This window comes from Myotis brandtii, unplaced genomic scaffold (genome assembly GCF_000412655.1).
Source record: "Myotis brandtii unplaced genomic scaffold, ASM41265v1 scaffold36, whole genome shotgun sequence".
NCBI lineage: Eukaryota > Metazoa > Chordata > Mammalia > Chiroptera > Vespertilionidae > Myotis > Myotis brandtii.
Window position 1 is genome coordinate 154,142 of NW_005363836.1, and position 25,227 is coordinate 179,368.

The window sequence follows — 25,227 nt, forward strand, 5'->3', positions numbered from 1 at the left end:
AGGGAGTGGACTGACAATTCTTGGGGGGAAAGGGGTGTGGGGGGTGCGGGAAGAGACTGGAAAAAAATCATACACCTATGGATGAGGACAGTGGGGGAGGGGGGTAAGGGCAGAGGGTGGGATGGGAACCGGGTGGAGGGGAGCGATGGGGGGAAAAAAAGAGGAACAACTGTAATAATCTGAACAATAAAGATTTAAGTAAAATAAAAAAAATAAAATGGACAACAACGTGGAGACCCAGGAACTATACCATGAACCATTATAGCACTAAAAATAACACCTGACCATTTATTTTTTAACATATTACTTAGTAACAGGGAACCATCAAGGCTGGTATGTTCATCTCTATTATAACCAAAGGTTCTTCCCCCTCCTCCCCCCTTTTAAAATAGCCTTAAAAATGTGATGCTACCTGTGACTAGGTCTCTTAAATTAAAAAAAAAACCAACTGTGTATAAAGGAGTGTCCTGTCCTAACATTCTTTTCATTCTCTGAAGAATGTGCATACTGCACTAGCCATGGCGGGAATCAATACCAAGGATTTGCAAAGAACAAGAGCAGGTCTACTCATCCTAAAAATAACATCACTATATATTATACTATCATCATATAATTATAATATAATAATATAACATTTATTATTATAATATAGTATACTGCAGTATAGTGTAGTATAATAGTAATAGTATAATAATATAACAATAATATTAATGTGTTGTTCTAAATTGAGTTATAGATTTCTTTCATTGTGTTGAATAGAGACTCCCTGAAAGTGAAGAGGCATTTTTTATTTTCAACACAATAGCAACAAAATAGCATAAAACAATATTAAGATAAATTATTTTTACATATATATCACTTTCTTGCGTACTGAAATCATACATTTTTGGCTTATAATTTCATTTGTTACAAGAAAACAATATAAAAACAACAATTCTCCTAAGGATCGTGCTTGGCTATTAAGAATAGTTAAAGAACAAAAATTCAGATCTGAAGATCTAATTGTCTTCATTGAGTGATTCATGTCAGGCAGCATCCCATCTAGTAAACAGTGAGCTTCTCCAAGAAGTTTAAATATGGAAGACTTTTATAGGTAGAAACTAGGCAGGACAAGAATGCTATTAGCAAAAGAAAAGAAAGGATTTTTTCTGGCCAGGCTACCTTCCATTTGACGAAGGCTGGATCTGATGGGGCAGATTGCCTCAGCTTCATTGCAAGGGGGGATTGTGGTTGGAGAGGGTCATGACAAATTACCTCACTGGTGCTGACCAAAAATTCCAGACCAACCAATTGAGATTATATGCCTGCAGAAGGTTGCAACTGCAATTAGATCAGGTATTAAGTCTAAGTTCCATGTGATGGGCTTTAGCACAAATGACTCCATTTTGGGCCTGTGGTTTTCTTTAACAGAACTCTATTTTTAAAGAAACTGCTTATGAGATACTTAAAATTAATTATTATTTTATAGATAAACAACTTAAATTAGATTAATTCAGTTTTCTAATCTGTAGACCTAGTCTATATCAAGTGGTATTTAATCAGATTGTATCTTTGTATTTCTAAAACATTCAGAATAATATATTACGGACTGTAAGCATTTTATAATGTAACACTGTAATGGAGGTGTGAAAATCGCTTTTAAATTAGTATAAAAGTAAAAAACTAAACTATTAAGAATACTTGTAACTACAAGAATTAATTAATTTCTGTTTCATATTAATAATGCATTTGTTGGGTTGGGGGGGCGGGTAAGAGATCAACCGAAGGACTTGTATGCATGCATATAAGCATAACCAATGGACATAAGCCACTGGGGGGTAGGGGAGGCCAGGGGATTATTCAGAAAATTACTTCAGCCTAAACACATGGTTTGCTAAGCTTTACTTATTCTAAGATGATGTGTTTTATACAAGTAAAGAATTACATCAATGAAATACATAATCTCCAGCATTTTAATTGCTATTTAATATTTTACTATAGTTTTTATTCCCCCAAAATTCTTCTAATTTCAAGGAGAGGTAAAAAAAAAAAGTAACTAAGTTTTACTATGTACAGTTGACTTTATTAAGCAGATCTTAAATATTTTCTTGGTCTTTTCACTCCCCTTTTAAAATTGTTATTAGAAAATTGCACTGAAGTATAACAATAAAACTTCCCTTGTGACTCTTAAAACACACCAGGCAGTGCCTGACTCTGCGCATGGACTAGATACTTCTCTGCTCCACTAATAAGTGGAGGTTCCCTGGAGTTCTGACTAGTAACTACTACTATATAGAGATTCTTGGGCTTTGTAAATGTAAAGGCTTTACTTCAAATATTCAAACAAATTATTTTAAGGTATCTTTTTTTTTCTTTATTTCCCCTGTCAACCATGGCTTGTAAATGCATTAATTTCATGGAAGTCAACATATATTATATATATATTATTGATTTTAGGGAGGAAAAGCGAGATAGAAACATCAATGATGAGAGAGAATCATTGATTGGCTGCCTCTTGCACGACCCACAATTGGGATCAAGCCTGCAACCCAGGCATGTGATCTGCCCGGGAATCTGAACCGTGAACTCCTGGTTCATAGGTCGATGCTCTACCACTAAGCAACACTGGCTGGGCTGGAAATCACTTTTCTAAAGTAAATTTAATTATTACAAACACATATAGTTATTTTAGGATTAATTATTATGATTATAACATAGGAAACACATTAAACTATAAATATACAAACATGTAATAAGTGCCAGTGTCAAAGCAATTTTTTAATGGTCACTAGGTATTACCACATCAGCATTTAAGGTGTAATAGTGAGAACATAAAACTTTATTTATTCAGAATAATTAGAAGAAAAGTCAACTCAGACCTGTAAAAATCCAATTTATGAAATATTTTAAAAGAAACTCTGTTTTTATAATTTTTAAAAACAAGGAAAATACATTGCTCATTTACTATTTAGTTATTAGGAATAAAACAGGAAGGGAGGAAAAATCACTATACAAAGAATTTTCCTTGCTGCTATTAAGTGTTGCATTAAAAAGGAGTATTGGAAAATAGTATCATCCTTTTGTTCCACCCTGAACATATATATTCACAGCTCAAATATTTAAAATGTAGAGTTTGTGGAATTATTCTGATAGGATGTGTAACCTGATGATTAGAAGAACATCTGAGTAAGCTCTTCACATTCCATTCTTGATTATTATGTTCATTTAGATGTATTTGTCAATTTATAAATACAGTTAATTAAAATTTTTTAAATTTTCTTTTTTTTTTTTTAAGGAGCCCGCTACATGAAAAAAATGCAAGTCAAAGTGGTCACAACCTAGAAGTCTGCAGAGACAGGAATAACTAGCAAGTAGATATTATGTTATTTTGCTATGCTTAAATATGTAGAATTCAGTAGTGTTCTTAGAATTTTACTCTATAATAACCAAATAATCATAATTTAAAATTTACACTTAGTAATATTTGTGTTAACTATATATTATATTACAAAAATAGGAAGAAAATAGTAACTATGAATTTCAGGAAAACAATTTTCTGTCAATATTAATGAAATTATTTTGGTCATAAAGATAAGTTTTTAATATTGTATCCTTTCTCAGGTCTTATTTCTAGAGCCCCAATTCAACAATATATTGCTTTATAAAAAAGAGTAAGACTCTCCCTATGCCTCATGGCATACTTAGCTACTATGTAAATATATTAATTCCTCTCATAAACCATTAATAGAAATTATGTTATAACCATACTTTAAGACTAAAGTAAATTGCATTTATTTTTGAAGGTTACATTTCAAAATTTCAAGGTGCTATCAAATGAAATCCAGACACAAAGCAGGATCTTTCCATTTATCAGTACTTACTGACATTTTCAAGTAATGAAATAATGCAGTGTTTGGATGAGTTGATTAAGAAGAGGATTTAAGAAAGGGTAAATAAGATTATTTAAATGGCAAAAAAACATTTTTGAAAAATTCATTGTTTCACATTAAAGTTGTTGGAGTTTATTCTTTCTCCAAATGTATCTTGAAGATCGTAATAGAATCAGAATGTTAAGGCTAAAAGATTTTAGAAAGTATTTACCTCAAATCTTTCATGGATATGGATTAAGAAACTGATACATTTATATATACATGCTATACATATTTTAATACACACACCAATACAGTTATATAGACATAACATACATCTTTTTAAAAAAAATTTATTGTTGGTATTATTCCAGATGTTCCCCATTTCTCTCCCCACCTTTGCCTTCTATCACCCAAATCCTGCCCTCCCCTCCCTCTGGCCCTCACACATTGTCTGTGTTCATGGGCTATGCATATATGTTCTTTGACTATTCTCTTCACCTTCTTTCATCCTGTCTTTCCCACCCTCCTTTTAGATAAAACTTAACACAGTTAGTTCTTAATTTAACAAAATTTTCAGTGGTAATGATGATTAAAATATATTTATAAAGAGAAGTGTACTGTATAAGAAAGATGGCATTATCTATAATAAAAATATTTTAGAAATTGTATATTTTATATTTATATTTTAAAATCCTATAATAGTAGAAGTTTCTCTAATTATAAAAATGTTTAAAATTGTGTTTCAATTGCTCAACAGTACAGTTCCTAAAGAATTATATAAGCCAGCAGAAGTTTCTTCCCTTTCTGTCTTCTTTTACGGCTTTATAAATGACGCCATGGATAATATGTACCTCACATATAAACTCTTATAAATATTCATACAATTGGAGCCATATATCTTGATAACAAGAATGCTAAGTAATGGTTCAATAGAGAAGGATCATTATAATGTAAATTACTAGCCTTTAATGTATCTGGTTTATAAATTTAGAGTTTTTCTCTTGGGTTGTTATACAGTGATACAAGCTTGCACTATGAGGCAGTGGAAAGCAAAAGCTCTTTCAAAATTCTAAGACTTTTAAAATAGTTCAGTTGGGTTATCTTTCTAATAAAGGAGAGAAAATTGTAAAAAAAATGTGTTTAGAAATATGTTGGTAATAGTCAACATCAATTTTAGCTCAGAAGGAAATGAAGATCATAATTTAAAAGGCATTGAAGAACTTAAAAGAAGAGTTAGTGAAAAAAGGAGAAACATCTGGTAGACTGTTGAGAGAGTCTGGTGGTGGAAGACCAGGTAATTGATGCTTTCAGTAATCCAGGTGGACAATTTCAGAGTCAAACTAATGTGGCGGCAGTAGAGATACTGAACAGGACTTTGATTTGAAAGAAATACCTCCTTCACTGTATTCTACAGAAGCTTGACTTGGATCCCATTATTTTAGATCTGGTATATTAAAAGAAGAGCACTTAACTTTCAGCAGAGGATATTAAAATGCTAGCTTTAGACAGTGAAATTCAGGTGCCTGTGGCAAAGCAAAATGGGTATCTCACAGGGATGATGGAAATTCAGAACTGAAGCTCTAGGATTAGAAGACATATGGACTTAATTTATCTGAATAGAGATAGTGATTGAGGCCACTAGAATGTAATCAGGCAGAAAACATATACAGGGTGAAGTGGAACATTACCACAGGTACAATTCCTAGGATCAATATTCAATCATCAAAAGTGGAATGAACCACAAAAACACTGAGCAATAATCAAAAGTAAGAGTAAAACTGGCTTCCAGTGTTTATGTTTTGTTTTTTAAAAAATAACAACAAAGCAGGCAGATTCATAGACATTAACTGTTAAATGCTGCTGAAAAACCTAGGAGGAAGATGACTGAAAGAGCAAAAGCTTTTGGGCATCAAAATTAGTCAGTCATTGGGAGCCCTAATGAAGAGCATCTAACTTTGAAGTCCAGACGGACTTATGAATCTTTTTCAATATAGTGACTTTATTCTTTACCTTATCTCCTTCCTACATCAAGCCCAATGATAGAATTATATTGTTCAGATTTATCTTTGGATGGTTTTATATTTTTTAAACCAGATTTAATAAGTCAGATTTACTTATTCTCAGGATATCTTTCTATTGCAATCACCCTAAAACATCCCATAATTTGAATAGCTAATTCAATTGAATGTACCTTGGTTAAGGATATCTTCATTACTAGGTAATCCTGTCAAATACATTTACCCTATTATTACTTCATTCAGCCATCTCATAAATGATTTCCCTCAGCAGGCTGACAAATATTCTATTTGCATCTTTGTTAGGAAAATCCCAGTCCTCCTGCAGAATTTCTCCTTTACTCTCATACTACTACCACACTCACAAGACTTCAGACAACAACCGATTTTCTGTGACACCAGCTGGGCATCCTACAATTTAACTCTATTCTGACACTGTCTACCTAGAGAAGCATCAGATCTCCTAGGTTAAGCCCTCAGTCACTTCAGATGACCCACACACACTTCAGATGGCAAACCCACGTAGCAGGTCTCCAGGTTACCCACAACTTCTATCCAACTTGGCTACAAATTGGAGGTTCCCATGACCTCCTCCCCTTGGATTCTGTTATTTGCTGGAACAGCTCACAGAACTCAGGGAAAACTTACTTACATTTATCTGTTTATTAAAAGACATGATAAAGGATACAGATGAACAGCCAGATGAATAGATACAGGGTCTGATAGGGTTCGGAGCACAGGAGCTTCTGTCCCTGAGAAGTTGGGCTGTATTATCCTCCTGGAATGGGGACATGCTCACCACCTGACAGCTCTCTGAATCCCATACTATTGAGATATTATGGCGTATTACTCATGTAGGCATGACCAATTTTTAACTCCATTTCCAGTCCCTCTTCCTTCCTGGAGAATGGGAGGTAGGGCTGAAAATTCCAAGCTTCTAATTATGGCTTGGTTTTTCAGGTGACCAGTTCCCAACCAGGACCCACGCAGAAGTTCAACCAGAGTCATCTCATTAGAACAAAAGACACTCTTATCACTCAAGAAGCTCTAAGAGATTTAGGAACCCTGTGTCAGGAACTGGCATCAATGACCAAATGTTAGAACAAAAGATTCTGCTAGTACCTTTATCCCTTAGGAATTTACAAAGGTTTAATGAGCTCTGTCAAAAACTGGGGGCATAGATGTGCCTATCTACCTGTCCGTCCGTCCGTCCGTCCGTCCGTCCATCCATCCATCCATCCATCCATCCATCCATCCAGTGCTAATAGTTCCTGGCACATAGTAGGAACTTATAAGATATTTTTGAATGAAAGAATGAATGCTTTTCTCCCTGTGGATTATTCCTAAATTCTTTTTAAAGTACTGTTACCGTCTTGCAGCAAATACACTCAGAATTGTTTGACCATCTTTAAATCCTTAAATAAACGAAAGACTAAGAGGAAAATAAGTAAAACTTTTTTTAAAAAAATACATATATTTTTATTGATTTCAGACAAAAGACTAAGAGGAAAATAAGTAAAACTTTTAAAAAAAATACATATATTTTTATTGGTTTCAGAGAGGAAGGAAGAGGGAGAGAGAGATAGAAACATCAGTGATGAGAGAGAATCATTAATCACCTGCCTCCTGCATGCCCCCTACTAGGGATCGAGCCTGCAATCCGGGCATATTCCCCAGCCAGGAATTGAACAGCGACCTCCTGTTTCATAGGTCAGTGCTCAACCACTGAGCCACACCAGTTGAGCAAGTGTAACATTTTTATGTGAGATTTTTCCAGCTGATTCTCATTAGTACTATTATTATTTTTCTTTCCCTGGTACTGTAGAGTTAATTTTCATGATTGTAATTAGGGCAGAATAGCCAACAAATCTTTTAAGACTCTTTATTTAGAAACAGATTACTCTTAAGTCTTTATACTGCTTTATTTATTTTTTTTGGTCCACAATAAAAATAGCATTATTGCTTTATTTCAGTTATATAATCCATGCTTATTGTAAAAATTTCAACCAATGTATGAAAGCATAGTGAAGAAAGTTGGCTGAAAAGCCACCCAAATGATATAATGATTAACATTTACATTTTTTATGGTTTGACCACTTTCTCATTATGAAATGTTCTTTTTTATTTCTAATGATTATTCTTGTTTATTCTACTCTTTCTGTTCTTAGTAAAACTACTGCCAGCTTTCTCTTAGTTAATATGTTCATGTGTTTTTTAAATTAACTTTATTAGAGTTACAAAGATTAATAAGATTATATAGGTTTCAGGTGTACAACTCTATGATACATCATCTGTATATTGCATGTATTTCTTTTTGCAGCCTTCTACTTTCAGTCTTCTTGTGTTCTTATATTTATGATTTCTTGTAAACATCATATAATAGACTTTTTTAAAGTCTAGTCTGTAATATTGATCTTTTACTTGGAATATTTAATTCATTTACATTTATAATTATTTGCTGATATAATTGGATTTATATCTATCATGTTACTCTTTATTTTCTCTTAATAACCTATCTGATTAGGTTTGTTTTTCTCTTTTTTATTGCTTTCTATTGAATTTTGGATTAATTCAATTCTTTTTGCTATTCTATGTTTTTCTGTATTAACTAATTAGATATATATTCTTTAATTGATCTTAATGGTTACTCTAGAGATTCCAACATTTATCCTTGACTTATTGTGGTTTAACATAATATATTAAACAAATAGCCTGATATTAGTTTTAACAATAACCTGATATTAATAGAATCTTAGGAGACTTTAATTCCATCTTTTATCATTCTTATTGTGACACATGTATCTAGAGATTCTTACCCCTCACTCAAGAGATTTGTTATTATTTTGTACAGTCAAGATCCATTTATATTTACCCACATATTTACCTTTTCCACTGTCTTTCATTTTTTCCTGCATATCTGTTTTCCACTTGGGAATATTTTTTCCCCATTTGGGACTCTCTTTACTGTTTCTTTTAGTGCCAGTATACTGAAAATAAATGTTCATAGTTTTTATTTCTTTGAAAATTCTTGATTTCATCTTTGTTTCTGAATATGATTTTTACTGGTTATAGACTTTCAGTACTTCAAAGATGTTATTCCAATGTCTTGTAGCTTCAATTTTTTTTTCTGTTAAAAATGTCATCGGTCTTATTGGTGTTCCTTTGATAATTATTTGTTTTATTGTTTAAATGATTTTTAAGTATTTTAAAGATTATTTTTAATTCTGCTAGCATACACCTAATGTAAAATTTGCAATCTTAACTATTTTTAAGTGTCCAGTTTAGTGGCATTAAGTACGTTCACACTGTTGTGCAACCATCACAGCCATCCATCTTTGTAACTTTTTTCATTGTTCAAAATTGAAACTCTGTACCCATTAAACAACATTTCCTCCACCCCCTGACTGCCACCATTCTTTCTGTCTCTATGAATTTGACTGCTCTAAGATCCTCAGATAAGTGGAATTGTACAGCATTTGTCTTTTTGTGACTAACTTATTTTACATAGCATAATATCCTCCAGGTTCATCCATATTGTAGCATGTGTCTTGAGAATTCCGTTTTTTTAAAAGTCTGAATAACATTTTATCTATATTCCACACTTTTTATTTATTAATCTGTTGATGGATATGTGATATGCCTCTATATTTTAACTGTTGTGAATAATACTGCTATGAACATGGGTATATAAATATTTCTTTGAATTTCCACTTTCAATTCTTTGGGTATATATCCAGAGTAGAATTGTTGGATTATACAATAATTCTATTTTTAATTTATTTTTATTTTTAGTTACAGTTGACATTCTATACAGGTGTACCCAAATATTATATACACATTTTAACAGCTAATAGCTCAATTTTGTCAATGAAATATATTTAATAGACACTGCCTTTATAATTATTCAAAGTGTGTGTATACATTTGAGGGGGACACCCTATATTATTTTATATTCATTTCAGCTATACAGCATAGTGGTTAGACATTTATATAATATATGAAATGATTCTCTCTGATAAGTCTAGTACTCATCTGGCACCATACATAGTTATTACAATATTGATTATATTCTCAATGCTGTACTTTTACATCCCATACTATTTTTGTTTTGTTGCTACCTTAATCCCTAAACTTTTTCACCCAGACCCCAATACCCTTCCAAATTGGCAAATATCAGACTATTCTCTGTATCTATGAGTCTGATTTTGCTTTGTTTGTTCATTTCATTTGTTCTTTAGATTTCAAATATAAGTGAAATCACATGGTAATCTTTCTCTGTCTGACTTATTTCACTAAGCATAATACTCTCTAGAGCAGTGATGGCGAACCTTTTGAGCTCGGCGTGTCAGCATTTTGAAAAACCCTAACTTTGGTGCCGTGTCACATATAGAAATTTTTTGATATTTGCAACCATAGTAAAACAAAGACTTATATTTTTGATATTTATTTTATATATTTAAATGCCATTTAACAAAGAAAAATCAACCAAAAAAATGAGTTCGCGTGTCACCTCTGACACGCGTGTCATAGGTTCACCATCACTGCTCTAGGTCCATCCATGTTGCTGCAAATGGTAAGATTCTTTCTTTTTTATGGCCAAGTGATATTCTACTGTATATATGTACAACATAGTTTATCCAATTGTCTATCAGTGGACACTAGGTTATTTCCAAAACTTGGCTATTGTAAATAATTCTTCAGTAAACCTAGGGGTACATATATTTTTTTCAAGTTGATAATTTGGATTTCTTCAGATAAATACCCAGAAGTAGAATTGCTTGGCCATAAGGTATGTTTTTAATTTTTTAAGGACTGACTGCGAAACTGCTTTCCATAGTGACCATGCACCGCTTTACATTTTCACCAACAATGAATAAGCAAACTGATTTTTCCACATCCTGGCCAGCACCTGTTATTTTGTGTGTTGGTGTATTGTTTATTTTATTGTAGCCATCCTGATACGTATGAGGTGGTATCTCATTGTGATTTGTATAAGCATTTCTCTAATGATTAGTGATGTTGAGCATCCTTTCATGTGCTTATTGCTATTTGTATATCTGCTTTGGAGAAATGTATATTCCACTACTTTGCCTATTTTTAATCAAGTTTTTTTTGTTGTTGTTTACATGACTTTTAAGACTTCCTCTTTAGTTTTTATCTCTATCACTCTTTGGAGAAATGTATATTCCACTCCTTTGCCTATTTTTAATCAAGTTGTTTTTTGTTGTTGTTTACATTACTTTTAAGACTTCCTCTTTAGTTTTTATCTCTATCACCCAAAAATAGAATGTTCCTGTGACATCTTTTGTAAAGGCCAGTATGGCATAAAACAGAGTATCCCCTGCTTTCTGAAAGCCACTTCACTTTTATGAAAGATTTAACTTATTATGGTAATGACAGGTTTTTCATTAAAGTGAAAATCCTCTTCGGATTCCTTTTAATTATCTAAAACAGGTCATTTCTCTTTTGAGATGAGAAGGCCCAGAGGTCTATACTTGTGAATGGCAGAAGGACCCACAAAACTTACAAAACTGTGTGGTTATTGAATTTTTGTAAATAAAATCTTTTCAATATACTATGGAGACTTGCTGTTGTTAAACTGTTATTTCAAATAATTATCTATTCATTTTTTTGGCTTCCAAAAAAAACAAAACTAAAAAAACTAACCATAAATCACCTCCAAGTGCCCAAGTGCATATTCTACTGAGAATGTATCAGTAATTGTGTTTGCTGGACATTCAGAGATAAATTAAAAAATAATGCATTTTCCATGAACAATAACCTAAAAATGATGACTAGTTTGTACATGTTATAGGTGCCATCTATGTGGACAGGCATTCAGAATCTAATGAATGAAATCAATGACAATTCTTCAGGTCCTGTATTGCCAACACGCAACTTTAGTGTCTAAGGATTATAAATATTATGAGAGGGAAGAAAGTCATTGAAGGCTGGTTGAGCCACAAAGTAGCGATCATATGAGAAGGAAGCTAGAGGTAATCAGGGAAGTGGACACAACAGTACTTGACTCTCAAGGCCATAATGGGCAGAGAGAGACTAATGCCAGCTGCACAGCACAGGTTCCTGGCCAGATCTGCTTTGGGTATCTCTGAATGAGCCAGCAACCTGGCTTCTGTTGCCTGAGGTGTTCTGATGCCAGGTGAAAGGTTTTCCAATGCTGCTATCTTCATCTGACTTAATTCCTCAATTTCCTGTGCTGAACACTGAGCCCAGTTCCTACCTGTGGTCTAGTTGAGTACTTTCTAGCTGAAATTAGGAACTGAGTTTAGTTGTTTAAATCATAGCTGAAACCAGACCTGGAGAGGAAAAGAAAGGCAGAGGGAGGGAAATTGACATTTATTGAGTAAGTTTTATGTCATCCAAGTACATTACACACACATTTTTCTCACTTGGCCCTTACGATATGACTATAACAGAGATGAGCCTCTAAACTGCAGGGAAGTTTGTTGAGTGATTATTTTTACACGATTACCACAGTTAATTACTATAGGGAAAACCAGTAGCACAATTTATTTCTATATGACTCGTAGAACCATTCTCTTTCTACTGTAGTACCAGGAGGAAAAAGTTTGCATGAAAGACATTACTAGGCAGAGCGAACATCATACAATTTTATCACCATTGTGAAACTACACAGTCATAGTTTTATGAAATGGAGATGAAACAACTCCTTATTAAAGCAACACCAATCGAACAATGACAATAGCCAGCAGTACTGTTGCTTTGAATGTGACACCTCTGGCTATAGTGTGAAGGGTAGATTGGTGGGGCTCATGGTAGCAGGTAGGAAAATGGCTATCAGGAACAGCCAGGGAATATCTGGGGAACAATACCAAGTGAGCTTTCATAACAAAGAACAGATATTTGAGCTTAAGATGTACACATTCAGGAGGTTTACCATAAAGATGGGAACTAAAGCCAAGGGTGTAAATGAGATTTCCCAAGAAAGAATACAAAGCCAGGTCAGAAGAGAACCAACAAAACTTGGTTAATAAAATAAACAAATACAAAAAATATTTTATCCCTGGCTGGTTTGGCTCTGTGGCCCATGGACTGAAGAGTCACGGGTTTGATTCCTGTCAAGGGTGCATACCTGGGTTACAGGCTCCATTCCCAGCCCTGGTTGGGCACATAAGGGAAGCAACAAATTGAAGAGTCTCTCACACATTGTTGTTTCTTTCCCTGTCTCTCCCCCTCCCTTCTACTCTCTTTAAAACTCAGTGGAAAAAAATATCCTCCAGTGACAAAAATAAAAAATAACAGAGAGGCAGGAAGAGGATGAGGGTAAAGGGAGTTCACGGAAGCAAGGAAAGGGTACTAAGAGGAAAACATGGCTCAACAGTTAAATAAAAGCTGCAAAGAAACCTAAGAGTTCATGGAATCTGGTGGTTAAGACATTGTTGGTGCCTGTGAGAGAGCTACACAACAGTGTAGATTAAGGAATTCGGTGTGTTGTAGGTTGGGTTCCTTGGGAACAAGCTCTGAGATAAAGATAGGATTATTGGGAGTGTCAGGTAGAGAGAGAAATTAAACTATGATGAGATTGCAACAGAGGCCTCGATAGAGCCTATGGATAGCACTCCAGCTGGGAAAGCCTTGCAGAATAGAGCCAAAGTGATACAAGGTGCCTGGGCTTTTAAACCAACATCAACCAGTCGTTGGAGAATGTAACCTAGGCGAGATCATTTCCTTCACCAAAAGGCAGTGCCCAGAGAGGGAGGCACCCATGAGCCTTTAGCAGGCAACCTTCCAGCAGCTGGAAGAGTGAATGGTTTCCTCCTGCAAGGGACCTGGGTTAGAGAGTGCGGCCCAGCGTCCCAGCGTCCCAGCGTCCCAGCAGAGAGTGGAGAAAATGAATGTGAAAGGCTAGGCTACTGTTTAAATACTTTGCTGTAAGGGATTTTGTTATTGCAGCCACTAATCTTCTTTTCCAAAGTCTTCCCCACCACCATCTTCTTGCCAGCTGACTCCTTTACTGACAGATTTTCTTCAGAGATAGATACTTCATTGACTTATGTGCCCCTTTACTGTTCTTTATTAATTGTTACTCTTAATCTGTCTTGTACTATAGAGGCAGATGGAGGCCTAAGTGCATTCCTGTAGCCACCCTCATTAATGCATGTTTATGAAAAATAGCCATAGTGGACAGAATTGCCTTTTCCAGATCAGTTACCATTAGGAAAGAGGCTCCCCCTGAGAGCTCCAAGTTAAGGAATTTAGAAATTACAAGCCAAGACTTGATATATCCCTGCAAGGTTCTGACTGCATTGAAGAGTCTGGTTTTACATATTTCATCTGGGCCTTTACATTTAACTAGAAGATGCTACATAAATAGTACGATTATAAATATGAAATCTTTCCGTAATTATATGCTCATGAATATAGAAAAAGGTTAAATAAAAACTGTTCATCATTTTGGCGATTATTAATTTACAGCAGCTCTGAGTATGGGGACAGGGTAAAAATAGTTCCCAGGAGAGATTTGAGTCAACATGCATTTATATCATCATATCAACCACATTTATCACCCTGTATCCTTATGATCCGGGGTTCATAATGCAATATCAAATGTCTCTAGCAATCACCCGGCATGTGTAAACACTGGCAGTTTTATTATTAGTTTTAGAATACATGGGACCCTCTATTTAAAATCATGAATATTTTTTAAAATCATGAATAGAATAGTTTAATGTTTTAAATGTCTTGGCAGGGTTTCTTTGGAAATATGTTAAATTTCCATTTAACCAAAAAACACCCTCCCCCCCAAAAAAGAAACAACAGAAGCATGCACTACTTTATGGAGTTCTAACTGGAGACTGTTTGAAAAGGCAGTTTTGTTCTTGCTTTGAAAATACCATATAAGTGCGCGCGCGCACACATACACACACACACACACACACACACACACACACACACATGCACGCACGCAGTTCCATCTGTCAAATTGCCTGGAGAATGCTTTTTAACAAGGAATGAAGCCACATTAAAGGCCATAAAATATGCAGCAAGGGGAAGAAGGATAAAGCCATCCTGCAGTTCATTGGCTTTGCCTACTGTGCAGTGCTCTCCTTGTGAACAAGACAGATGGGGTAGTTATTACTACATCAAGATGTCTGCCCTTGTGGACAGTAAGAGAATTGGAAAGAGAACCCTGGACTCCAGATTCCAGCTCCTCCCATGATTATTAGCCAAGGAAATGTGAAAAGTAAGGACATTTCCTTTCATTTTAAGGGAGCAGATCAACTTTTTTTTCTAACAGGAAAAAAACACAAGTTTTATTTGCAGTCAAGAGTCTGTAACTCCATTAATATTATTATTAATTTGGCAAGTGAGAGAAGTGAATTTTAACTTACAGTTTTGCAGCTGTGTCTAAGGAAAGGCAACACATTGTTAAAGGGTATGTTTATAAGCCAGATATTGACAATTGTATAAATGTATTATTGTTTACCAAAATGTGGGAGCAGGACAAGACAAGACATTTTGTTAGCATCCTCATTTGCACCTAACCTAACTTCCTAAAAAAATAGATAAGACAAAGCATTTAGACACCATTTTCCAAGGTAGATTTTTGCTTGGATTGTAATTTTGAAAGGTGTTCACTTTTCTGTCAAATAACAAATTGAAAAACCATTATCTGGAACAAAATGCGCATTGTTAAACTTATTGAAAGTAGTCTCCACCTGTGAATGATAGCAAATCTATCCAATAATTCTCTCCTGGTGAATTTCGAGGATAAGAGAATAACATCAGATGTTCTGACCAGTTTATACGCACTTATGAAATAGGAATGACAATATTGAAAGATCTTGTTTATTAGGAACAATAAGTTATTTGGTATTTCTAGGTAAAAATGTGAAAATGTCCTCTATACCTTCCTAAATTTTTTCCCTTTATAAGAAAAAATTGACATTTTTTTATTGCAAAGTAGCTAATTTATTTAAAAAACACTATACAGTATTTTGCTTGATTTCCCTTATACAACTATGGAACTATTCTTCAATTAATGCCTAGAAAGTATAATAAGATAGAAAAACAATCTCTCAATAAAAATGTACTACCATTTGCAAAAATAATTCTAATTTAGTAGTAGAAGTAAACAACTGATTTTAGAAATACTGGCTTTCTTTAAAAAGGTTTGGAATATAATTTCAATAAAGAGAATGTTGTTTTTCTTTTAAATAAAGGAAATATTTAACACTATGGCAGATAAACTGATTTTTAATAGGTTTTTTAAATGTTTTTAAAAATTGGACATTGTTGTCCTTGCTGGGTTGCTCAGTTGGTTGGAGTGTTGTCCTGGTGCGACAAAGTTCTGGGTTCCATCCTGAGCAGGTGCATGTAGGAATCAACCAGTGAATGCATAAATGTGTGGAGCAGCAAATCAATGTTTCTTTCTCCTCCTCCTTCTCCTCCTCCTCCTCCTCCTCCTTCTTTTCCTCTCAAATCAATAAATTTTTTAAGTGGACATTGTTGTACAATCTAGTGAAAAATAGGCAGCATACAGATAGTTAATTGTCCCAAAGAAGATGTAAACAATTATGATTAAAATATGTAATAATGGTAATTCCAAAAGTCCTAGTCAATTAAAAAAGCTTAGAAAGAATTAATCTAAATATCTTGTCCAAACTTAGGAACTGTAAAATAGTAGTTATTTTAAAGTTTTATATGTTAACATTCTGTTGTGAGGGAATGAAATAAAGATTGTTTCATATTGACAAACAGAGACAATTATTTAGAGAGAAAATAGATTGAAGTACCAATAAGTGTAATACTGAGGCCCTATGTTGAAGAAGATACAAAGAATTTCTGCAATGCTCAGTTGGGCTTAAACTATACTTGCAATATTTTGACTCTAATTTTTGAAAAAATTGAAAGAAGAGTTGGCTCTATTTCCTTTTTATAAACAAAAATAATTCATTTTTCTTGAACTCAAAAATTAGATGTGAATAAAGACTCCAGTGAACCAACATGTTCCTTTGAACATATACATGCATCACAATATACTTCTATGGAGTAAACCAGTTTAACACCTTAGATATAAACTATCTTTATTGTTAACTAGAGGTCCGGTGCATGAGATTTGTGCACTGGGGGGGGGGGTGTCCCTCATCCCGGCCTGCAGTCCGGGACCCCTCAGGGGATGTCCGCCTGCAGCGGAAGCGGGAGAGGCTCCTGCCACTGCCGTTGCGCTCGCCAGCTGTGAATCTGGCTTTTGGCTGAAGGGCACTCCCCCTGTGGGAGCATCATAGTGACTGGTCATTCTGGTTGTTCCACCATAACAGTTGCTTAGGCTTTTATTATATAGACTAGAGGCCTGATGTACAAAATTTGTGCAAGAGTAGGCCTTCCTTCCCGCATCTGCTGGCACTGGCTTCCCTCTGGCACCTGGGACCCGGGCTTCCCTCTGGCCGGCAGCAGGCACCCGGGACCTGGGCTTCCCTCTGGCTGCTGGCAGGCATCTGGGACCTGGGCTTCCCTCACAGCCCCAGCTTCATCTGGAAGGTCGTCCAGTCTAATTAGCATATTACAGTTTTATTATTATAGATATGGTCTCCATATAATCCTGAGAAAGTGGGAGGTAGTCAATGGCTTGGGAATTGATCCAGAGGCTCTCTACCAGTTAGATCTAATTCCTAGGGGAGTTGCCAGTGTAGGATGAGATCTCAATGGGTTTGGGAAGAAAATAACAAAGAAAAAATACATTGCATATGTATATTCCTATTTAAGGCATGGTAAACTTAGAGAATTGTAGCAATGAGGACCACTGTACTCTATTTATAGATGAGGACACTTTAAGAAAAAATGATTTGACTCAGATCATGTGGCCTCTTAAATGGCAAAACTGGGACTAGAATTCAGGTCTCCTGACTCTTAATCCAAAGCCCTTTAATGGAATTCTGGCAAGATTCCTGATGATACTTGATGTTCCCTGTTAGACATGCAATTAAGCTTATAATTGGTCCTTGTTCCACTTCTCTGTGAACTTGCCTTTCTTCAGACTCTATGAGAGGGCACATTATTCACCCAGGGACAGAGAAGAGAGTGTGAAAATTAAGCCAGTGAAGTAAGTTTTTGTTGTCCAGTAAACAAGGGTAATAACATGATTTGATTATTTATTATGTTCTGCTCATGTTTCCTTATTTTCATTAACTGAGTACCTAATTCATTTATCTTAGTGAATCCAAATGTATTTTTAATTTTATTTCTAAATAATGGTGGGGAAATGTTGCAGGATTCCTGTGAATTTTGGCATTGTCACCCCCAACTTTCCTCTTTTTAAACCCATGAAAACATTATTTTCTAGCACTAAAAACCACTTCCACTGATTTCTCAATACTGCACCTTATTTTATGCAGAGAAATATTATCTTTGCTAAAATTGTAATTTTTTCCAAAGGCATTTAGCTTTACGCTGTCGGATTATGCATCTATTCCAGCAGAAGTTTTCCATCTCAGAAATCATTCATCCTGCTCTCTTAGCATAGTTAATGGCCCTGATATTCCCCGCAACTCAAGTAGGCTTAGTATCTTTAGGTGGTCATAAATAGGAGTTGCACTGATTTGTGGTAAAGTACACTGCAAAAGTTGAAGCTTAATATAAAATGACATAGTTAGCCGAGGATTAAGGTTGGGAAGGTCATGTGTATTTATCAAAAATCTAATACTCTGCTTAATTGTATTTTGTTTTATATTAATTTTTTATCTTATGACTAAAGCCAAACAGTCATTGTTGAAAAGTTATAAAATATGTATAATCAAAGGTGAAGCATCATAATGTCTGTAACTTACAGACAGATAAAGCCAAGGTGACTAAATGTTGACAACTGGTGACTGTAGGACAGCCGTGGGCAAACTACAGACCACGGGCTGGATCCGGCCTGTTTGAAATGAATAAAACTAAAAAAAAAAAAGACCGTACCCTTTTATGTAATGATGTTGTTTTTTTTATTATTCTTTTTAAAAAAATATTATAGTAAGTATTACAAAGGGTATTACATATGTGTCCTTCCCCCCCCCTGCCCTTGACAATCCCCTGCCCTCCCTTACCCCCCCGTGTCTTATACACAAACACTCCATCCATGCTTTTGTTCCGGCCCTCCGGTCCAGTTTAAGAACCCATTGTGGCCCTCGAGTCAAAAAGTTTGCCCACCCCTGCTGTAGGAAAAGTATATAAGAGTAAGATTTTCCATTGTCTATTTTATTTCTTATAGATATGGTCATTTCTGAATATTTAGAACAGATTTTTATTGTTTTCATGATGTTTCTTTGTATATCTCCATTGAATAAAGATGCTGTTTATCCAAACAACTTATAAAAATTATCATTTTGTTCATAGTGCACTAAAACTAAATTATAAAAAATCTGTCTCAAGCATAAAAATGAATCACTAATGTGAATAGAAAGTAAAGAGGTCAAAACTGTTATTCAGAAATTTTACTTGAAGAGTAATGCTACCCCTAAAAATCTACCCAGAACTGAATGTGTATAAAGTCATGCAGGATTGCTTATAAAAGCAAAGAAAATTTAGAATAACTTAATATATAGCCATAGAGGACTAGTTAAATAAATAATGTACTCATAATGAAATGCTATGCTACCTTTCAAAATGGTGTAGGTGATGTTTATATTGCTTATATTACTCTACTCTGGTTCCTATAAATCTCATTTATTCAAAGGTATTATAAATGCAAAATCCGTATATTACTATTTTTAATTCAAAACTAACTATATTTAATGAGAGAAAATATTTGTTATATATTGCTGAGTAAAAACCTTAGCTAATATTACATATTCAGAATTATTTTTTTTTCATGTGTGTGAGTGCATGTGTGTGTGCTTGAGACAAATTTTTTATAATTTCGTTTTAATGCACTATGGACAAAATAGCTGATAATTTCTTAAAGTTGTGTGGATAAATCTTTATTCAATGGTGATATACAAAGAAACATCATGAAAACAATAAAAATCTTTTCTAAATTTTCAGAAATGTCCATATCTATAAGAAATAAAAAATAGAAAATGGAGTACTCTTACATCCTTTTCTTTTTTAAAAAGAATCTTTATCATTGAAATTATTACATATGTCCCCTTCCCCACCCCCTACTCCCCATTGACCTCTTCTAGCCTTCCCTGCCCCTTATATCTTTTTCATACATATACCAGTTGTCAACATTTAACCACCTTGGCTTTATCTCTCTGTCTGTAAGTTGCAGACATTATGATACTTCACCTTTCAATATTTCTCTCTATAGCTCTTAAAATGAGGACTATCTTTTCCAAAACTACACCACCATTATCACACTCAAGAAAATTTACAATTATTCCATAACTAGAGGCATGAAATTCTCGCACTGGGGGGAGGGGTTCCTCAGCCCAGCCTGCGCCCTCCCACAGTCCAGGACCCCTCCTGGGATGTCTGCCTAATCCAGAAGTTGGACATCCCTCTCATAGTTTGAGACCCCTCACTCCTTACCGCCCACCTGCTCGCTCCTCCTTACTGTTGGGCTCACTGATCCTTAGCGCTGCCAGAGGCAGGAGAGACTCCTGCCACTGCCACTGCCCTCGCCAGCCGTGATCCCGGCTTCTGGCTGAGCGGTACTCCCTGTGTGGGAGTGCACTGACCACCAGGGGACAGCTATTGCGTTGAGCATCTGCCCCCTGGTGGTCAGTGCACATCATAGCGACCGGTCATTCTGGTCGTACCGCCATACCGGTCACTTAGGTTTTTATTATATAGATATTCACCATATTTAAATTTCTCCAATTGTCTCCCAAAAGCCATGAAGGGCTTTTCTATTTTGCATCCAGTCATTCTTCATGCATCTTGGTCATTATATTCCTTAGTCTCACATCAGAAATATCACATTAGTAGACATATAATGTCATTTTGTTCCACAGTTGATGATATTATATTTGACCACTTTCTTGAGTAGGTGACAAATCCCTCCAACATTTTCTCTTTGTAATTGGTAAATAATATGTGGATTTTAAAACTGTGTAAATATTCCAATTCTAATACATATTTACTCAATAATTTTAGCATCACTTGATTATCTTTGACTGAATTACCATTAAGGATTGTAAAATGTGCATATTCTATCATTGTTCTACATTGTATTAGTATTCTTTGAAGAAGTTTCCCTTTTGATCTCTCTTTCACTCACTCACTACTATGGACTCATAGATTATTTTTAATTAAAAAAATTTAAATTTAACAAAAGTAATAGAAACTTAATTGTAAGTCTAGCTTGCTTTTGCTGGTAAAAATGCTCAGAATTTGGGCTTTGAATCCCTTTACACAGGTAAGGAAAACTGTCTCAAAGCAGTGAATACATCAAGATTCAAACACACAATGGTTTATCTACAAATCTGTATTTATACTCTATGAGTTTAGTAGCATTAACATTGTTCCATTCTTTTTATAAATAATAATTTTGCTGCTTTTCTGTTAGTCTGCCTGACATGTTGAAATTATTTCACAATTTTTATTTACAAAAAAAAAATTTGAAATTTATGAGATTAAACACTGCAGAATAAGTGTTATGTAGCTTGCTTTTTAAATTCCCATAACATTTGATTACTTTTTCTGAGTGATTCACTCACTAAGCATAGACAATTATTACTTTAATTGGTAATTCTACAATGTTTACTCTTTTTTGTCTTTAATTTCTTTATTGGTTAAGGTACTAAAAATGTGTTCTCATTCCCCCATTAACCCCCAACCTCCCCGCCCCCCCTCATGCTCTCATTTACTAAGTACTTTGCTATATCTTCACCTTTTTTGAAGAAAACAAGACACTTTATAATTATTATTTTTCTATTTTTAGTTTTTTACACAAATAAAAATTACTTAATATTTTCTTCATCTTTTAATATAATCCAATAGTATTTAATGATGAGACATTTTAGAACATCAAAAGCTGATTTTTAGGAACTACCTGATCAGTAATGATTCTCTTTTAGAGGAACAGAACATCTTCTAAAAGATGAAAATTTCTATTTGGAAAGTTGCAGAAAATTTGGGTTAATTTTAATAAGAAGGTCTATTCTGGTGATTGGAAAGGAGTGTGTGTAGAGGATAAATACAGATTTGTAGATAAACCATTGTGTGTTTGAATCTTGATGTATTCACTGCTTTGAGACAGTTTTCCTTACCTGTGTAAAGGGATTCAAGCTGACAGTTCTTATACCATCTTCTGAGATTCATGGTAGGCCCTCACCTAATTAATGTAGCCATCATGATTATCATTATCACCATTATTTTCCTTACATTGTCTTTGATATTATCAGCCCTTGAATTGATTGAAGACAATAAATTTGCAAACAAAGGTTCTCAAAATATGAGTCTTTGTTATATAATTGAGTTAAAGGTGACCTCTGTAGTATTGGCTCCTATATTGTTTATTTCTTCACAGCAAGTCAAACTCTGCCAACTCAAAGCTAGCCAGTGCCAAAATCCAATTCTTATACATTCAGTTGCTTTAAATAGAGACCCCAAAGCATAGTTTTAACCATTTAGAGCAGGGGTCCTCAAACTTTTTAAACAGGGGGCCAGTTCACTGTCCCTCAGACGGTTGGAGGGCCGGACTATAGTTTAAAAAAAAACTATGAACAAATTCCTATGCACACTGCACATATCTTATTTTGAAGTAAAAAAACAAAACGGGAACAAATACAATATTTGTATTTGCATGTGGCCCGCGGGCCGTAGTTTGAGGACCCCTGATTTAGAGCCTACCTGCTTTGCATGGCCCATAAAACTGCACCCAATATATAGTAGCCATAGGTAATACAAACCTATGGCCTCAAAAGAGCTGCCACCCTTGCAGCTGTCTGACTCTGAGACTCCACATCGTGCTGCTGCGCAGTATCACCTAGACATAAAAGCCCCTTCTCCAGTTTCCCTCTCCCCAAGAGGTCCCGTGCCCTTCTGGGTGGTGGTCCCACACTCCTGTCTCTGGAAGGTCTCTCACTGGGAGGCACTTCAGAACCTTTTGCAAACCCACCCAAGTGCCACCCACCAAAGCTTGTTGTGAAATACGGCTGCCTTGTGGTCCTGATTTTCCCTTGATCAGCCCTGATATGCTTAAACTCACCAGTCTTATACTCCAGTTTTGGATCAGAGACTAAGAAGTTGAGTCTTTCAGAACCTTTTGCAAACCCACCCAAGTGCCACCCACCAAAGCTTGTTGTGAAATACGGCTGCCTTGTGGTCCTGATTTTCCCTTGATCAGCCCTGATATGCTTAAACTCACCAGTCTTATACTCCAGTTTTGGATCAGAGACTAAGAAGTTGAGTCTTTCAGGCCTCTTGGGCTTTTTAAAAGACTGATGGGAAGGGAAAGAAGGGGATTTCTGCTGCATTTATTTCACAACCTCACCCCAGAGGATTTGATTGTGGCCTCACATTGCCCTTGGTCAGCAGGGAACCTGTGTTTGGTAGAAACTGCCTTACTTTATTTCAGGAGGCAAAATATCTGTCCAGGGCTTTCTGGTACTGTTTTGGGTGCTAAATTGCTTGAGGAGAGCCCTGTTTGTCTCCCTGATACCGTAGAAGGAACATGTCCTGAGTTCTAGTAAGGAATTTTGCATTGATTACTTCACTCAGTCCTGTTTAGAAAAGAATAGCCCTATTTTATTGAGAAGGTAACTGGCATAATAGAGCTAGAAATTGGTAGAGATGGAATTTAAACCTGGAAGTTATTCATAGGCCATGTTCTTGCCCTCTCATCACCGTTCTGCTTTAGCTATTCCAGAGCTTGCAATAATGGGAACTGTGATAATGAATCAAACCTATTTTTTTAAAATATTTCTGCCAGTTTTTACTTCTTTCTCTTTTTTTGTATTGTCAATTCATCAAGCATCTTATAAAATTGAAACCTGGAACTATTTAAAACAAATTGCCTACTTTCAAAAAATTGCCTTTATGTGTTAGTCTTATTATACAAAGTGTTGGTTTATTCATAGGCTGCTGTTTGAGTGAGTTGCTTAGAAATATTGAATAATACCGAGAAAGAGAGAGAGAGAGGAGAGAGAAAGAGAGAAAAGGCTATTTTTATTCAAAAACAACACACTGATAGATCTGTTAGTTGTGAAAGGCAAAGCTACCCAGGGGTAGTTTATGAGAGAAATAAGGCGCAGAAAAAGCTAAACTGTGTTACTTAGTAAACTATCAGGTATTACAGATTTAACTCTTGGCAGCTTGAAAAGAAAAAACACTTAACTGGCTGCTGGAGACTCAGTAAAACGTACATAGGCAGGAGTGAGTTCTTGGGACTTCTAACAGCTTGAAAACAAAAGGACCAAGAAAAAGATGATCAAATGAGAAATTCCCTAGAGAGGAACAACGGACTATTATTACTATGCCCCAAACAGCAGTTGTTAGGTTACTGGGTATAGTACAAAATCCTGATATTGAACAATAAGAGGTTTTGAGAGATCAGACTAAAAGCAAGGTAGCAGTATAGCAAGTGGTCACTATGGTAACCAGAAGTGAAATGTTGCTGATGGGGAGGAACACTGTTAGATTAGGTTGAGGTTATGTATAAAAGCCATAGAGAAAGAAGTCAAGTTGCTTTATTTTCATCTATTTATTTCTGACTTGGAAAAGGAAAAGTATAGGGATAGGCACTGGCTAGGAAATATCGCAATATAAATTATATAGTTTTCCCTGGCCTTTTTGGGGTTAGCAGACGGCAGCAGAGATGAGGGTAAAGACGGTAATTAAAGGTGTTAGTCATAGAGGGGGACAGCCATGTGCTTTCAGCAGGTGCACTGTAAGCCCAGGATCAGGATGGCTTAAGGCCATCTGTACAGTCTCAGAATGGACACAACATGAGAGAGCATAAGATTAAAATAAAAACGGGAAGCACACTTCCAGAAAGTTAATTGATTTGACATTTGTGTTCATTTTTTTCAATTGCTTTCAGTATTTACATTTTTATTATGAAAGGGGAAACAAGCTACTTATTAGTTAATATCTGTGATAGATAACTTATATTTCATTTATTTTAATGAAGAACTAGTTATTGAAGACATAAAGTCATATTTTGGCAAAAACAGTTTCCTTTGTGTACAATGAATTTCAAGATGCCAATCATCAGAGGAGAAATTGGCTGCTGGTTTATGCTATTAAATGAGGAACTATTATTAGGCCAAAAAAAAATCTTGTCATCTGTTAGTCAGAATTTGGTTTCATAACTCCCCAGCATTCACAGATATAAGCAACTTCAGAAAAGACCTCTAATACACAGAGAAACTGAGTGGGGACAATAAGCAAGGCATGAGAGGTTATGGGTTCTACTGTATGATTGGTCAGTTTTTTAATTAGAAGGAGAAAAG

At 35.2% G+C, this 25,227-nt stretch overlaps 1 protein-coding gene across 7 annotated transcripts in view; it reads left to right on the forward strand.

Moving 5' to 3' along the window:
• Positions 1–25,227, forward strand: part of LRRC7 (leucine rich repeat containing 7) — a 498,579-nt gene that overhangs the window by 127,104 nt on the left and 346,248 nt on the right. The window contains exon 2 of one of the 7 annotated variants that reach the window (XM_005871897.2): positions 3,275–3,350. The exons of the other annotated variants lie outside the window; for them this stretch is intronic. Within the exon in view, the coding sequence (XP_005871959.1) occupies position 3,350 (1 nt within the window). The 5' untranslated portion in view covers positions 3,275–3,349. The remainder of the gene's footprint in view (positions 1–3,274; positions 3,351–25,227) is intronic. 7 annotated transcript variants of the gene reach the window in all.